Below are 17,586 nucleotides of genomic sequence, written 5' to 3'. Positions count from 1 at the left end.
AGTATAAGAATGAATGAAAATTGCTTCAATCTAGGTGTTCTCTCAACTTCTGACACATCCTATGACTCATGGCCCCATCTGAAAAAGGTATGCATTTTATGTACCCACATTCTCCTCCAAAACTGAAACTACATTCTCTTCCCAAAGAATGTGATTCTTATAAACTAACATGGGGAGAAACTGCTAATAGTTAGGAAACACGAAAAGCAGTACATTTTGTAATTCTTGAATCTTTGAAACACTCTGACAAAACTTCAGGGAACAAGAGTAAAATTTGGATTTGTAAATTACAGCATGGATTGACATAACTGAAACATCATTTATTAACATGAAGTAGACATAGAATGCCTAGCGGGGCAGTGGGTGGGTGGAGGGGAATGAAATTCTCCTTTCTCTTGCAATCTCTTTACAAAGTAGAGAGCAGAAAAAACAAAACCCTACATTTATAGAAAGAAATTAAAGGGGAAATAGTAAAGAAATGAGCAGAATGGGAAACAGAAGTTGTGTGTGGTTACTAATCATCCATATGTTCTTCAGGTCTATTCTTCCATTTTCCAGCTCATCTGCACCTCACTCAGGAAGTTTACCCAAGACTTCACTTTCTCCCCCAAAACTGTGGCCCCACAGGATATAGGCAGCCTATCTCGTCTTGAAATCCTCTAACATTTGTACTGACACTCTTGTGGATCTTATGATAATGATAAGATTGACTAAAAGAACTGTTTCGTTGTTCAGTCGCTAAGCTGTGTCTGACTCTTTGCGACCCCGTGGACTGCATGCAGCACACCAGGCTCCTCTGTCCTCCACTATCTCCCCAAGTTTGCTCAGACTCATGTACATTGAGTCGATGATGCCATCCAACCATCTCATCCTCTGTCATCCCCTTCTCCTCCTGCCCTCAATTTTTCCCAGCATCAGGGTCTTTTCCAATGAGTCAGCTGTTCACATCAGGTTGCCAAAGTATTGGAGCTTCAGCATCAGCCCTTCCAATGAAGATTCATGGATGATTTCCTTTAGGATTGGCTGGTTTGGTCTCCTTGCGGTACAAGGGACTCTCAAGAGTCTTCTCCAGCACCACAGTTCAAAAGCATCAAGAACTGTATTAGATACTATACCAGCACTATTTCTTTTAAAACACATAGAACCACAGAATGTAGGTGCTATTATTACCCATTTTATAGATGGAAAAACTGAGGCACAACACAAAAGGATTCCATTATTTGCCAAAACCACACAGCTAATAGTAGTAGACCAGAATTTTATTCCAGGTGGTCCAAATCCAGAGTTCTTTCTCTGAATCATTATACATAAAGATTCATCCAACATTCATCCGACATTTATTAGGACCAAGTACTAACTGTCATACTAAAGACAGATTTAAGAATAAGAATAATTTAAGAGCCCTCAAAGAGCTTCTGGTCTAGTTGGGTGAGATCACAAAGAAGCACAATAACTAGTTATACCCTAAGTGTGTCAGCAGAGTGACATGAAAGGAGGCACAGGATTGTCTGTGTCTGTCACAAAAGTGTGAAATGGTCCCATATTTGAGTGTCCCTGTATTCCCTCATCATTCCTACCAGGCTCTGAACAGATCTCTGTTGAATAAACAGCTAACACTGACCCATATCCTCTACTTTTGTTGTACCTGTACTTATTGTCACCCACTGAGCATGGGTCTTTATCTAATATATTCATTCCTGTTCAGTTCAGTTCAGTCGCTCAGTCGTGTCCGACTCTTTGCGACCCCATGGACTGCAGTACGCCAGGCCTCCCTGTCCATCACCAACTCCCGGAGCTTACTCAGACCCATGTCCATTGAAAGATATGACAGGAAAGAGGACAGGAAGCCACAAACTACATTTATCTTGCTTTTGATCATATCCTTAAAAACACTGATTCATTCCATGACTATCTATTGCCAGCCAACTATGACCAGCCACCGACAGTTTTTGGTATGGGATACAGGGATGAATCATGTAGTCATGTATGGATGTGAGAGCTGGACTATAAAGAAAGCTGAGTGCCGAAGAATTGACGCTCTTGAACTGTGGAGTTGGAGAAGACTCTTTAAGAGTCCCTTGGACTGCAAGGAGATCCAACCAGTCCATCCTAAAGGAAATCAGTCCTGAATATTCACTGGCAGGACTGATGCTGAAGCTGACGCTCTAATACTTTGGCCACCTGATGTGAAGAACTGACTCATTTGAAAAAACCCTGATGCTGGGCAAGACTGAAGGCGGGAGAAGGGGACGACAGAGGATGAGATGATTGGATGGCATCACCGACTCAATGGGTGTGAGTTTGAGTAAACTCCGGGAGTTGGTGGTGGACAGGGAGGCCTGGCGTGCTGCAGTCCATAGGGTCGCAAAGAGTCGGACACGACTGAGTGACTGAACTGAACTGAACTGAACAGGGATGAATATATTAGATAAAGACCCATGCTCTCCCAGAAGCAACATTCAAGGGGATGAAACAATCAAACAAGTACCAAAAGCAAAAAATAACCCAAAAAACTAAATAATATCACTTCAAATAATTTTAAGTGCAATTAAAAAAATAAAATTAGGGAGTATGATAAACAGTGACTATGAGGTGTTAATTTTTAGATTGGGAAGACCAGGTTGTGAAGGTGACGTTTAAACTGGGATGTTGGTTAAAAAAATCTTTGGTTTATTTTTTTAGAGGAAAAAAGCAAAGTTAGAAACCCCTTCCAAAATTAGGAGTCAAAGTTAACAGAATTCTTTATGTCACTGACAAAGAATTGCAAAAATATTTCTTCCAAAATTTTTACCTAACTCTATTGTTATAGAAATAGAATGCTGTTTACACATTCACCAATTTCATGTAAAATTAGCCTTTTTTTTTTTCTTTGTAAACAGTGGCTTTATTTCAGAAAATAAATTCTGACCATATGGCATATTGGTTTTTTTTTTTTTTTTTTTTGATACTTGCTTTTAAAAAAAGCCGTTGCGGGGGGAGGGCTACCTGTATGAAGAAGCATCACAGTAAAAGGATACAAAAATGTGATTTCCAGAACACCTGCTTCCAGGATTTTGTTTTAAAAGCACCTTATTCGAATATAACATTTGAAAGAATGTAACATTCAACATAACATTCCATATTTCACAACCCTTTAGAAAGCGTATTGGAAGGAAATGGTACACCTAGAAAAATGAAGAAAGTTATTATTATTAACTAATGTTGCAAGGAAATGGACACCAGGTTTTAGGAATTTAATTAACGCTGATTTTGGCAAGTCATTTAACTGCTCTGAGCCTCCATTTCTTTCCCACGGGTAAAATGAGGGTATTGACATTAGAAGATCCCTAGGGGTCCTTCCAGTCCTAAGCGCTTTGATTGGCCTTTAAAATAGAAAGTACGTGATTTGGAACCTTTACCGCATGGGGTAGGCAGGTGTTGTCGTGGGCACTTTTTTAAAAAACTTGCTCATTTGGGTTTCAGTGTTTATAACAATTTTCTCCTGGAGTAATAGGTCAGATAAGGTTGTATAAATGGGAATATTTTGTATATTATCAACGAAAAGAGTGAATAAAAACAAACAGTGACGCCCAAAAGGACCATCACAGTCAAAAATCCCAACTGACAGCCAGAAGAGACAGAGGAATTGCTCTAATTGGAGAGAATCGTTGGAAAGGAAACTGTCATTTCCACCATTTTCCTTCTATTTCCTTTCTTATCCTCTCCCACAGAGAAAAGTCCACTTTTAATTCTCTCCAGACGGCAAAAACCACAGCAATCCTCTCTCGTTTTCTGTTCAAGATAACGGCCAAAATATTGAAGAGGCACTATTTGCCTGGACGAGATCGCCAAGCTTATTAACACCAGAGACGCCGTTTTCCAAATATGACCACCGTCAGCCCTCACTCCGCTGCAGCCCCACAATCTCCATCATCCATTTTTTTAAAATCCATTAAGTCGAGCCTTTCATCCAAACCCACGAACGACCATTTCCTCCCTGCAACAGCGGTTTGCACGGCCCGAAATCAAGCCCCGGCTGAGTCCTGCGAACAGGGAGTCCGCAGACTGCGGTGCTGGGCAGGGCAACTCCTCCCGCGCACCCTAGAGCTCTCCCTGTCTCCCGGGTGATTGAAGATGGTTCAGGACCCCGAGAAGACCCCGCCCTCGAAGCCAAGACCCCGGCTCGGGAGGAGGAGCCGGGTGGCCTCGGCCGGAGCAGAGCCAAGCCTTTGGAAACAAACTGGCTTCTCTCCCGCTGCAAGGAGTTGGCCCCTGGGCGAGCGAGCGGCGCGCCTGAGCCCCGCGGCGCGAGAAGCCGCCGCTCCCAGGTGGGTCTCTGCGGCCGGGGACCGCAGCTCCGGTTCCCGGGGAGGGATCTAGGGGGAAGCGGGCAGGAGGACGCAGGCCGAGATCTGGCTCGTCACGGACTCCACGGAGGAGGAGGGTGGGAAAGAGGGAGGGACTGGGGATGGAAAGAGGAGTGGAACAGAGGAGCTTGGGGGAATAAAGAAGGCGAGAGGGAGAGGGGGAAATGGGGAGAAGGCACTCGGGGGTGAAGGAGGGGGATGGAGGGGAGGGTAACAGGCCGCAGTGGGGTAAAGGCGAGGTGAAGGGGAAGACGTGCAGCGACGGGAGTGGAGGGAGAAGAAGGTGAAGACCTAAGAGAGGGATGGGGAGGAGAGGGGAGGGGTGCGATGAGGGGTCAGGGATGCGGCGAAGGCGCGGGGGAAGGAGGAGGAATGCGGGAAGAGCAGAGCGGGGGAAGAAGGGACGAGGGCCGCAGGAGGCCGGGAGGGACTTCCCTCCGAAGAAGGCGGCGCCGGGATAACGGGACCCTCCCAACCCGGGAGCCTCAGGCCGAGCCGGGAGCGAGAGGCCAGCGCGGAGGCGGCGGCGGCGGCGGTGGCGGGGAGGTGGGGGGCGGCGGCGCGCTGCGGGCAGGTACCGAGCCCGGCTTCTCTCCAGCAGCCGTAGCCGCCGCCTGCGGGGAGGAAACCCGACTCCACTTACTCTCTCCGACCACCGCCTTGAGGCCGATGGGGGCCATCGCGCCGCGCGAGTCTCTGGGCTCCTGGCCTCCTCACGCGACGCCCGCGGACACCGCCGCCTCCCCGGGTCGTCGGCGCGCTCGGCTGGATGCCGCCCGCCGCCCCTGCAGCCGCGGCTCGAGAACGACTGACGCGCGGGCGCGGCGCGGGGGTGCGGCGCGAGCCAAGCCAGAGCGAGGCTGCCGACCCGCCGGCGCGCGCTCGGGGGCCGGCCCGGCGGGAGGGGCGGGGTCTCGCGCCAGCCGTTGGCGTCACCCGCGCACCTCTGCCAATCGCACTGCGGCCCGGAGGCTCGGCCCCGCCCCCCGAGATGCGGCTGGACTCGAGGCGGTCCCTGGCTGGCGAGAAAGCCGCGCCCTCCCCCTCACCTCACGCGCCGCGCGCGCGGCCTGGCCGTCGCGCGCTCCCGGCGCGCTGGGTCCTAAGGTCCTCTCCGGAGCCTCCTGAATCCCCGGTTTCCTGGGAGCTTTCCATTACCCCCCTTCACTCCCCCTCGCCCACAGAAGGAACTCGGAAGCTAGATCTCTTAGTAGTAGTACCCACTCCCCAAGACAACGTAACGTGAGCTTTATTGACACCATCTCTATCTCTTTGGGTACCCATATCCATAAATCCACCATCCACTGAGCTCTTAAATGCATCAGCTCATTAAATACTCACAATAATTGGACATTGTTTTTAATCTCCATTTTCAGGTGAAAAAAAAATAGGCTCAGAAACTGAGCACTAGACTTTGTCTTAGGTTGTGCATCATTTATTAGCAAATATTTATTTTTCTCTCACTACTGTATCTAAACCACTATTCTAGGCATTGGATCTCCAACCATGTACAAGGCAGACAGACATAATCCTAGTCTTTGGGCAACCAAAGTCTAGAAATACCCAGGTCCCAAATCGAATAGGACTATGCTGTGGGACAACTCTGGTCAGTATGTCTTTCCTAGAGTCCACATTTACCAAAGTGGTCCCATGTCAGTTTTTGCTAGATTTAACTTATGGGGGAGATCGCTTCTGAAGTATGAGACAGGGCTCCCCTCTGACTTCAAAGAAAAATGAGTTGAGCCAATCAAAAGTCAAAAAGGACAAGAGAACTAGTCTTAAAAATCAATGAATACTCATTACATTCTTGGAACAGCTCTGTGAGCTAGGTTCTTTTCTTAATATTGTTAATATAACATTTTAGAGATGAAGAAATTGAGACTCAGGGAAGATAAGTGCCTTGTTAATAGGTGACAAAGGAAAGATCTAATTTTAAAATCTGAATTCTGAACCATTATTTTCTACTGACAACTAAAGAAGTTGAGGCCTAGAGGAGGCCATTCCTAAGGTCACATAGTGAACACTGGAGAAGCCAGGACAAGGGGCCACACGTCCTAGTTCAGCCACCAGCCCCAGGGCAGGAAGATCTGACCATCTTCTCATTCTCACCCCAGTCTACCCTAACAGAACCTTCCTGTGGGTTCCTAGAGAGGGACAGTGTTCATGTGTCATCTCTTCCTATCTGGGCTCTGCTTTTTACCCAGGGAAGGTACTGATAGCCTTGGGCTGCCTTTGGAAAAGTAGGAGACAGTTTGTAAATTGCGGGGACCTAGGACACACCAGTGATGCCACGTGCTCCATCCTTGACATGTCAACAGACATTGCCCTCAAGGAGCCGGTAATCTAGCTTAGGAGACAGACAGGAATCAAGGAGTTACTGTTCTAGAAGGTGCTGAAGCTGAAGGATGCAGGTTCTGAGGGCGAATGACAGAGCACCTCACCCAGTGGACAAGGTAGGGTGCAGTCAGGGCAGGCTTCCTGACATGAGTAAAAGGTGGCAAGAGGGAACTGGGAGAGTGTCCTAGGAAGATATACAGAAGGTGTCAGAAACGAGTTTGACTTTTCCAGGAACAGAGAGGGGCTAATGTGACTGTCAGGGACAGTGTGGAAGGAAAGCTCCTGGGGTAGACCTTGCTGCAGAGCTCCAGGACTTTCTGGTAGCCTGGAATCTGCCTGGAGACCTCTTCAAAGGCCGCAGAAAATAAAACATAGCAGCTCCTATTTCCTGTAAAAGAAAGGGCAAAGAAAGAGATTCTTTCCTGCCGAGGTGTACCTGAGATGTTTACTAGGGATGGCAAAAATCAGAACAGATGTTGCTTTAAATGGGATGGTTGGAAAAGCGAGCAGCGTGACAGACTGTGAACTCACTCAGGAACCCCTGACTCAGGAGTGTCAGATTGGAATCTCTCTGTGACACTCAAGGCCTGGCTCAAGACCTCTTGACATCTCTGAGCTATTATTATTCCATTTTTCTGGGGCACAGGGAGGTCAAGTCACTTGCCCAAGGTCACATGGCTCTAAACGCAAAAGCGGGACTTGCGGTCTGACTTTCTGATGCCCAGGGGAGAACGTCCAGCGCCCAGGCGCAGCCCCAGTGTCCTGACTTAAGGACAGGTTTGGATGCGTGGACCGCAACCTCTTGGGAATCTGGACCCACGTGGGTCCACTACCCCGCGCCCCCGGCCAACCTGAGGGCGGGGCGAGGCTGCAGACCCTCGATGCCCTGGGCTGGTCCGAGGTCCCACCCGCCCAGCGGGCAGGTGCGCTTGAAGCTGCGCATGCGCGGCCTGCAGCCTCTGCAGAGCCGAGTGCCGGCCAGCTGCTGGGGGTGGGAAGAGTCCTGTGATTTACTCTCGAGTCACGTGACGGCAGAGAGCCTGCTTGCGGCTTGGCCACTGCGCCAGGAGCCGGGCAGGTGGGGAGACAGATGCAGAACGGAGAGGGGAGAAGCTGGCGGTCAGGGAATGGCGACAGGGAGCCGCATGAAGGGACTGAGAATGAGGGCAGGCGGCGAGGGGGGCGGGGGGCGGTGAGAGAGGGACCCAAGAGTAGGCAATGGGGTGGACCAGGGACAGGCAAAAGCAACTGAGTGCAGCTGCCTCCGCAAACCTGCTGATTTGGGCCCCCCACGTGCAAGGGGCCTATTGGAGTACCCTGGGTCCCGAGTCCGAGCCTCTTCGACAGTCTCGGGCTTGCACCTGCCTCCCTTCTGCCTTTATGTTGCATCCCCCCCTCACCCCGCGTTCACCCCCCACTCCCTCCTCCTGGTGTCTAGGCCTTTAGATTCTGCTGCATTCTTTTAGAAGCATTTTCTAAAGTATTCAACAAGATAATGTTTATAAGGTTCTTTACCTAGTAGCGGCAAACTATCAAAGACCCAATACGCTTAAGCAATGTATATCGTTAAAAATGACAAAAGGAGTCGGCGTAAATCAGTGCTGAGTACAGTTTTGGAGCGTTCCGGTGTCCTGCCTTTTTAGTTGCTGTAGTTCCACTGGCAGAGAATGAAAAAGTAATTGTCTCTAGCGCAGCCCCCCCCCGCCGCCCCCCCCCCCCAACACACCTACAAAGAGCCATAGAGCCTGGAGTGCTTCTGTTTGGTGCACCCTTGCTGGAAAGAACGTTTACAGTCTTTTTGTGTTTGTTTGAGGTCGGAATACAGTACCAAAAAGGCTTTGTTCTTCCAAGCCTAGGCCAGAGTGTCAAACTCAAAGGCCTGTAGGGGCCAGGCAGATGTATCCATGCTGCTGCTGCTGCTAAGTCGCTTCAGTCGTGTCCGACTCTGTGCGACCCCATAGACGGCAGCCCATCAGGCTCCCCCGCCCCTCGGATTCTCCAGGCAAGAACACTGGAGTGGCTAAAAGGGAAACACATGCTTAGTGGGGGTGGGAAGGAAGAGGTCCTAACTCAAGCTCCAACCACGGCTGTACATGCAGTGACCAAGGATCGTGACTGTAAACATTTCAACATCTCCCAATAAGTTGAAGTGTTGTAATGGATTAAATTTTTTTTTTTAATAAATCACACTGGCTAAACAAAACACATCTGAGGATCACATTAAGCTCCCAGGTTACCTGCATGCAAACTCTGGGGAGGTAATACCTCTTCCCAAGGGGGAGGTTGGATTCCCCCAAACATCAGGTTCTGAGGGGCACTGGCTTAGCCCACATGCACATAGAGTCCCTGAGTGGTTAGGGATTTTGGGGAGCAGGGTGTGAGAGCCTGGGCACTGAGCATCAGGACCTTCCCCCATGACCTTGAGAGCCAGGAATGAGTCCCTCTGCTCAGCCTGCTCTGGGGCAGCAGATTAGGGCCAACCACTTTTGAATGGACTGGTGAGCACTGTGGTGGCAGCCTCTGGACACAGCTGGTGTGAACAGGTCAGTTTTGCCTGGACGGTGAAAGTCCCATAGCCCTGATACAGCCCAGGAACAAGGGGAGAGTCACACAGAAGTACCCTTCCAATGAAGTCTCAGCAACCGCAAACAGCGGGGGCTTCAACCAAATTGTATTCAATTCTGAGAAATCAAGAAATATGACATTGTTTACATCTTGTGTATCAGAGAACAATTCCTGCTTTTTACCCATTAAATTGCCAGGGATCCCAGAGGAAGAAATGTTCATTCCAGCTGGAGAAATAATTTGGTGTAGATATGGTTTGCTTTTGGCCGGTGGGGACAGAAAGCTTCACGGAAGAGGTGGCATTTGAGTTGAGCCTGGAGGCTGAGAGAGAGCATTAAATCCAATCGAAGAAAAGAGCCTAGGCCCATGGTTCCCAAACTGTGTGTGAGGAAGCCTGGGGTGCCACGGCAGATAGGAGCACAGTGGAATATTTTAAATATTGGAGAGAAACACAATGATACTTAACATGTGTTGGACACGGTGGAAACTACTGGCTGGAAGTAGTTCACAGTTTAACCATTAGACTCTGCTACATTTGTTTCTATGACAGTATGTTTGGAAAGCTGAGTTTTCGACAATTGATATGGTTAAGAAACAAATAACTCATGACAATCTGTATGGAAGAGGAGTCCAAAGTCCACATCTGAGGAGTCCAATCAGATGTGATGGAGTCCAAAGTCTGAGAAGCTACAGATATTTTTAGTAAGGAGTGGCGGTTAGTTTAGAATTATAATAAAATGAAAGAATACACTATGAATCCATGCATAAGTTTCAGAAGCAGTCTAATCTATGGCAATAGAAATCAGGGTAATAACTATCTCTTGGAGGTGGAAAGCAAGAAGCATTGACTGGGAAGAGAAAAGTGGGAGCCCCTGGGGCTCTGGAAATGTTCTGTGTCTTGATCTGGGTGGTAGCAACATAGGTGCATATTTATGTAAAAACTGACTGAGCTTCTCACTTAGTTATGCACTTTATTGGATGTATATTACATGTCATTTTTTTTAAAGGGCTTCCTGGAAGGTGTGTTGAAATGCAACTTGAAACCAGTTTGGATGATTATCATAATCATGTATAGAATGCTTACCATATATCTATCAGGCATGCCATTTATTGAGTGCTTATGATACGTAAGACCCTGCGCTAAATATTATATGTATTATTTTATTTAATCTTTACAGTGGTCCTGGAGGAGGTAAATACCCCTCCCATTTTATGGATGAGAAAACTGAGGTTTCAAGAATGCAGTTGACTTGCCTGGATTACATAGTCAGCCCAGGTTTGCCTTGTGGATGAAAATTCAATTAATAGTCAAAAAGGAAAAAGAGAATTTTATTCAAGCCAAACTGAGGGTTGTAACACAAGAGACAGACTCAGAAGCTTGGAGAACCATTCCACCTGTTAGAAGTCAAAGGTACAGTCATGTACATTTTTTAAGATGAAAAGGAGTACGTCAAGGCTGTATATTGTCACCCTGCTTATTTAACTTCTATGCAGAGTACATCATGAGAAACACTGGGCTGGAAGAAGCACAAGCTGGAATCAAGATTGCCGGGAGAAATATCAATAACCTCAGATATGCAGATGATACCACCCTTATGGCAGAAAGTGAAGAGGAACTAAAAAGCCTCTTGATGAAAGTGAAAGAGGAGAGTGAAAAAGTTGGCTTAAAGCTCAACATTCAGAAAACGAACATCATGGCATCCGGTCCCATCACTTCATGGGAAATAGATGGGGAAACAGTGGAAACAGTGTCAGACTTTATTTTTGGGGGCTCCAAAATCACTGCAGATGGTGACTGCAGTCATGAAATTAAAAGACGCTTACTCCTTGAAAGGAAAGTTATGACCAACCTAGATAGCATATTCAAAAGCAGAGATATTACTTTGCCAACAAAGGTCTGTTTAGTCAAGTCTATGGTTTTTCCAGTGGTCATGTATGGATGTGAGAGTTGGACTGCGAAGAAAGCTGAGCACCGAAGAATTGATGCTTTTGAACTGTGGTGTTGGAGAAGACTCTTGAGAGTCCCTTGGACTCCAAGGAGATCCCACCAGTCCATGTGAAGGAGATCAGTCCTGGGTGTTCATTGGAAGGACTGATGCTGAGGCTGAAACTCCAATACTTTGGGCACCTCATGGGAAGAGTTGACTCATTGGAAAAGACCCTGATGCTGGGAGGGATTGGGGGCAGGAGGAGAAGGGGACGACAGAGGATGAGATGGCTGGATGGCATCACCGACTCAATGCACATGAGTCTGGGTGAACTCCGGGAGTTGGTGATGGACAGGGAGGCCTGGCGTGCTGCAATTCATGGGGTCACAAAGAGTTGGACACGACTGAGCTACTGAACTGAACTGAACTGATCCTACATCACAGGGCTTCCCAGGTGGCGATCGTGGTGAAGAATCCACCTGCCAATGCAGGAGACATAAGAGACGAGGGTTCATTCCCTGGGGCGGGAGGATCTCCTGGGGGAATGCATGGCAACCCACTTCAGTATTCGTGCCTGGAGAATTCCATGGACAGAGGAGCCTGGTGGGCTACAGTCCATGGAGATGCAGAGTCAGACACGACTGAAGCCACTTGGCACATACACACGCATCATACATCAACATGATGTACAAATGTTTTACATAAAGTTCACCAAATGCATGTAGTCCAGGTAAGCCCAAACAAAGTGAGCAGTAAGTCACCATGACCCCTTACAGAATTGGGAAATAATGCTAGTCTTCTAAGAAGTTACACTGCTGGCATCAGAAGAAAAGAAAAATAAATGATTTCTATAATCAAGTAGGCACTCCCATCTTTGAGGAGGTCTGGTTAATGGATAATGCAGAGACACTGCACCCTGAGGGAAAGGGAGAAGGCCCACACAGACACAGAGAGAATTTTGTGTTTAAATTTTCTTGAACTGCGGCTTCCCTGGTGGCTCAGCAGTAAAGAAAGAATCCACCTGCCAATGCAGGAGACACATGTTCGATCCCTGATCCGGGAAGATCCCACATGCTCTGAAGCAGTGAAGATCCTGTGCTACAAGTCCTGAGTCCGTGCTCTAGAGCCCATTCTCTGCAATAATGAGAGCAACCCCCACTTGCCACAACTAGAGAAAAGCCCTCGCACCAGCGAAGACCCAGCACAGTCATAACTAAATAAATTATTTAAACAAATTTTCTTGTCCTGCCTTAAAATGTAAATTCTCTTTCATCAGTCTGACCCCCAAGTCCAAGCTCTTGGGACCACCTGCTCCCACCTCCCCAGCTCCTACGAAGAGGTAGGACTTGGGTTGAGGGAGGAGAAACCAGAGATGGCTCTGAGCAGAGATGGAGGGTACATGGCCCCTTGCAAAACTCTGTAATTAATTCTGGTTTTATAATTTTCTTCTTCGTCTTCTTTTTTTAGCCCTGCCCTGTGGTATTCAGGATCCTAGTTCTCCAACTGGAGATCAAACCCGAGTCCCCTGCAGTGGAAGCACAAGGTGTTACTGGACTACCAGGGAAGTCTCGGTTTTATTATTCTTAAAGAGAGCCCCCCATATTTGTTGAAGCTTTAAGCTCTGGCTCTGAGGATGTCTAGGAGAGCTGTTGCCCCGTTACTAGATTGCAGTGTCACCTTAACCCCCATCCCAGCTCATGACAAGGTGCCCTGAGTTCTTCTTTAACAGATGCACCCCTCCAGAATTAGTATTTGATAAAGCAGACCCTGATAAGCTCTCAGTACCCCCAGTGGCACTAGTGGTAAAGAACCCACCTGCCGACGCAGGAGACATAAGAGACGAGGGTTCAATCCCTGGGTCAGGAAGATCCCCTGGAGGAGGGCATGGCAACCCACTCCAGTATTCTTGCCTGGAGAATCCCATGGACAGAGGAGCCTGGCAGGCTACAGTCCATGGGGTCACAAACAGCTGGACATGACTGAAGTGACTTAGCACACACAGTCTGAGAAAATCAGGGATGCTCGCTCCCCCTGCCCCTCTCCCACACACAATCCAAATTAAACACAAGCTGTCTTTCTGGTCCCTCTGGCTTCTTGCCTCCTCTCCCCTCCCCTCCCTTCCTTCTGTCTACTGTCTTTCCACCTCACTTTTCCCCACTCACTCTCCCTGACAGCCACTGCCTTCCCACCTTACTCCACAGAATCAGGGCCAACAGACTTCCCCACCCTGGTACAGACCGAGCTGGACTCTAAGCCTTGGTGGAGCCAGGAGTCCAGTGCTCAGGGTCCTGCCTTCCTGGATCCTCAGCCAGTCATTTCTTCCCTCTTTCCTGGACAGCAGTTTCCCCACTTCCCATATGCATAATCTGGTCCTCAGGCTCCTTGCCCTGAATCGCACCAGCTGCCTCTCCCTCTCTCTGAGTCAAGGGGGTTCCCCTTGGGGATCTGACTCTCTCTTCACTACCTGCCCACCCTGAAGGTATCTTAGGTGCTTATCCCTGGGTCAGCAGGGGAGGCAGGCTTTGGTCCTGGGTCTCATTGTCCAGAGGCTCAAGGTTGACTACCCAGACCTGTAGGGCATCCCCACGTGGGGTCCCTTTGTGAGATCCTCTTAACCCCTACTTCTTTCCTCCTTCCCTTCCAGGCTGTGACCCTCCCTCAGCTGTTGAGAAGCCCCTCCTTAAATGCACCACAGCCATGCCCTTCTTTGAGCAGATGTTTCATATACAAAACCAAAATAGCAGTTATTTTGGTGAATGGATCCCCAACAATCTGAAGCCATCTGTTTGGGACATCCCACCCTGGGGCCTAAAAATGCCTGCCGCCTTCCTTGGCAAGAGCACAGCAGCCCAAGAGCAGTTGGAGCATATTTATAAGCAGTTCTCTGCCCTGTTTTGCTGAAAGGCTGCGAACACCCCCTACGCCCCCAGTCCTCCTGCTGATGGGGCCTCACAGAAGAGGAGAGGAGGCAGAACTTTGCATTCTGCATCCTGGGTTACAGCTTGCTTTTTTCTCCTTGGAATTTTCTTCGATGCTTAAAAAAAAAAAAAAGTACCACCAAAAACCTCTTTTACTCTGAAGATAAAATCTCTTGCCATTGGACTCTTTCTCTGAAATCCACTTCTCACCACCTCACCATCCCTATTGCTGACCCAACTTTTGAACCTCATTCCTGCTAAAAGAGTGCCCGTCTCCTTCCTTGAGAAGCAAGATCAAATCCTTTGCCATGCCCAGCATCGTTCCTGATTCCTGTGTTTTCCCCTCTGACTGCTGCAGGAAAATCCTGGAATGATGTAATTGAACTATAGTGGGGTTGGGCTTTGTGTATTTTTTCCTTCACTTTTCATCACCCAAGTCACACAGTATACTTTTATTGTTAAAAGTGTCTCAATAAGAAAATGAATTCTTTATGCTAAAACTGCCTGAGACACAAAGTTGTAACCAGATAAAAATTGACAGCCTTAAATATTTTTATTATTAATAAAAGACCAAAGATAAGTGAATCAAATATTCACTCTAAGAAATTAAAAAAATAGCAATCAAATAAAAGAAAGAAGGGGCTTTTCTGGTGGTCCAGTGGCTAAGACTCCATGCTCCCAATGCAGGGGGCCTGGGTTCAACTCCTGGTCAGAGAACTGAGAGTTCATACGCCACAAGTAAGAACCAGAGTAGCCAAACAAATCATTTAAAAATGGAAACATTTTTTTAATGTAAAAGAGAAGAGGAGAGAATGAGATGAAAGTTGACAGAAATGAAGTAGGACCAATACTGAAAAGATAAATAAAATTTGTTTGAAAATACAAATAAAATGAGAAAAATCTTTATTAAAGACAAATCAAAACAAAAGAGAAAGCAAAAATCTGCAACATTAGGAGTGAGAAAGGCAGTATAAAAACAGATATGAATGCTATTAATCACTTAAAATATTATGGTAACATGAAATATCAAAAAGAAATGTTTTGTGGCAAAATATAAATTATCAAAATTGACCTAAGAAGTAGAAAATTTTAACAGCCTGAGAACTGTGGAAGAGATTAGAAAGATAAGTAAGGTGATTACATTCTGATGAAGAAATTCACATACTGAGGTTTGGGGACATCATTTTAGCTTATATATGGTTCACCCTGAACTTGGTGTGAATTCAATCAGATTGACTCAAGGCCTATCAAACACACACAGCACATCTACTTTAATCATTACGGTAAAGAATGTCTGTTTGCTACCTAATAGCTCAGCGAACTTTACTCATTGCTCTGTTGTTGTTCAGTGGCCAAGTTGTGTCCAACTCTTTGCAACCCCATGGACTGCAGCACTGCAGGTCTCCCTGTCCCTCACTACCTCCCAGAGTCTGCCCAAGTTCATGTCCATTAACTCAGTGATGCTATCCAACCATCTCATCCTCTGCTGCCCTCTCTCTTTTTGCCTTAAATCTTTCCCACTATTAGGGTCTTTTTCAAGGAGTCAGTTCTTCGAATCAGGTGGCCAAAGTACTGGTGCTTCAGCTTCAGCATCAGTCCTTCCAATGAATATTCAGGGTTGATTTCCCTTAGGATTGACTTGTTTGAGCTCCTTGCTTGAGGTCACCCAGAACTTGAGGCCACCCAGAATCCAATGCTCTGTGGCGACCTAAATGGGAAGGAAATCCAAAAAAGAGGGGATATAGGTATACATATAGATGACTCACTTTGCTGTACAGTGGAAACTGACACAACATTGTAAAGTAAATATACCTCCAATAAAAATAATTTTTTAAAAAGAATGTCTGTTTGGAAGATAAGTATATAGCGTTCATGCCAACACTCCCTTGGAAATAAGGTTCCCTTCCCTGATACCAGAGTCCTTCTGTCTTGCTGTGTGAATACTAAATCTGTCTATTGCAACCTTGAAGGAACATAGTCCTGTCAAGTTGATGTATGTTCTTTGTTCTGTAAGTTAGAAAACTGTGCTGGAAACACACTTCAACAGAGCAGTCCTCAGAGCTATTGAGAGGCTCCTCCTGCGCTGTCATCCTCAGCTTGACTCCAATCAAACTCTTTCCTTTTCTTTACTATAGATTGATTATTGATTATTTCTGTCGACATTGCTTGGAGTGGGCTGCAGGGTATCAGAGAAACCACCTGCAGTCACATAGAATCTACTTTTTAAAAAAAATTTTTGGCCATGCTGCTCAGCACTTGGGATCTTAGTTCCCTGGCCGGGGATCAGACCTGCACCTCCCCACCCCACAACAGTGGAAGTGAGCCCCTTGAGCTCCGGGCTTCACAGCGCCCTTCAGATGCTTGGGCGAGTTCTATCTCATTATCTGAACCTCATTCTGGACAGTCCTGAGTCGTTTTTTAAATTGAAGTATAATTGATTTATTATGTTGTATCAGTTGCTGGTGTATAACAAAGTGATTCAGTTATATGTATATATCTATATTCTTTTTGAAAAAATTATTTTCTATTATAGTTTATTGTAAGATATTGAATATAGATCCCTGTGCTACATAGTAGATCCTTGTTGTTTATCTACTTTATATATGTTAACTTACATCTGTTAATTCCATTGGACAGTCTTGAGTTTAATCTGAGCTATTAAAATTTTAAGACTTGGATTCTTAAGAAGTATCAGTATATTTCCTGGGTGGTAGGGACTTGAAAGGACAGAAGCTGAAACTCCAGTACTTTGGCCACCTGATGTGAAGAGCCAACTCATTAGAAAAGATCCTGATCCTGGGAAAGACTGAAGGCCAGAGGAGAAGGGGGCGACAGATGATAAGCTAGTTGGATGGCATCACCGACTCAATGGACGTGAGTTGGAGCAAGCTCTGGGAGATGGTGAAAGGCAGAGAAGCGTGCTGTGCTACAGTCCAAGGGGCTGAAAATAGTTGGAAACAACTAAGCATCTGAACAACAACAAAGGGACTTGGGGAGAATTTCCTAGGCAGGGACCTGGGGAGATGTTCCTAGACAGAGGAAGCCTAGAAGGAACTTTGGAATGAACTGAGTTGGCTGACCTTATGTAATTTGGCTTAAATTGGAAAGATTGTGTATATATGGTCTGAGTAAACTGCTGTGGTGGTCTGGACAAACTGCGGTGGTGGTAGTGGTTTAGTTGCCAAGTTGTGTCCGACTCTTGTGATCCCATGGACTGCAGCCCGCCAGGCTCCTCTGTCCACGGGATTCTCCAGGCAAGAATACTGGAGTGGGTTGCCATTTCCTTCTCCAGGGAATCTTCCAAGCCCAGGGATCGAACCTCCGTCGCTCACATCGCCTGCGTTGGCAGGCGGGGGAGGGGGAGGGGGGGTCTTTACCACTAGCGCCACCTAGTGGGAAACCCTCGAACAAACTATTTGACAACAGAACAAGAGACTGAATTTGGCTCAGAAAAGGGTTATCTGCTCCTTCTAGCCACAAGGTGTCCTCGGG

At 47.1% G+C, this 17,586-nt stretch overlaps 1 protein-coding gene across 2 annotated transcripts in view; it reads right to left on the bottom strand.

The window, feature by feature from the left end:
* STXBP1 (syntaxin binding protein 1) overlaps positions 1-5,238 on the bottom strand; it is a 67,009-nt gene extending 61,771 nt beyond the window's left edge. Inside the window, exon 1 of one of the 2 annotated variants that reach the window (XM_044926374.2) lies at positions 4,990-5,238. Coding sequence is in view for 1 of the 2 variants with exons in the window: in XM_006074493.4 (XP_006074555.1) it covers positions 4,990-5,026 (37 nt within the window). In the remaining variant the exon portion in view is untranslated. The remainder of the gene's footprint in view (positions 1-4,989) is intronic. The other variant, XM_006074493.4, reaches the window with a different exon arrangement.
* Positions 5,239-17,586: the final 12,348 nt, after the last annotated feature.

The sequence above is a fragment of the Bubalus bubalis genome, chromosome 12 (genome assembly GCF_019923935.1).
Source record: "Bubalus bubalis isolate 160015118507 breed Murrah chromosome 12, NDDB_SH_1, whole genome shotgun sequence".
NCBI lineage: Eukaryota > Metazoa > Chordata > Mammalia > Artiodactyla > Bovidae > Bubalus > Bubalus bubalis.
This window is presented reverse-complemented; position numbering and strand designations above follow the sequence as displayed.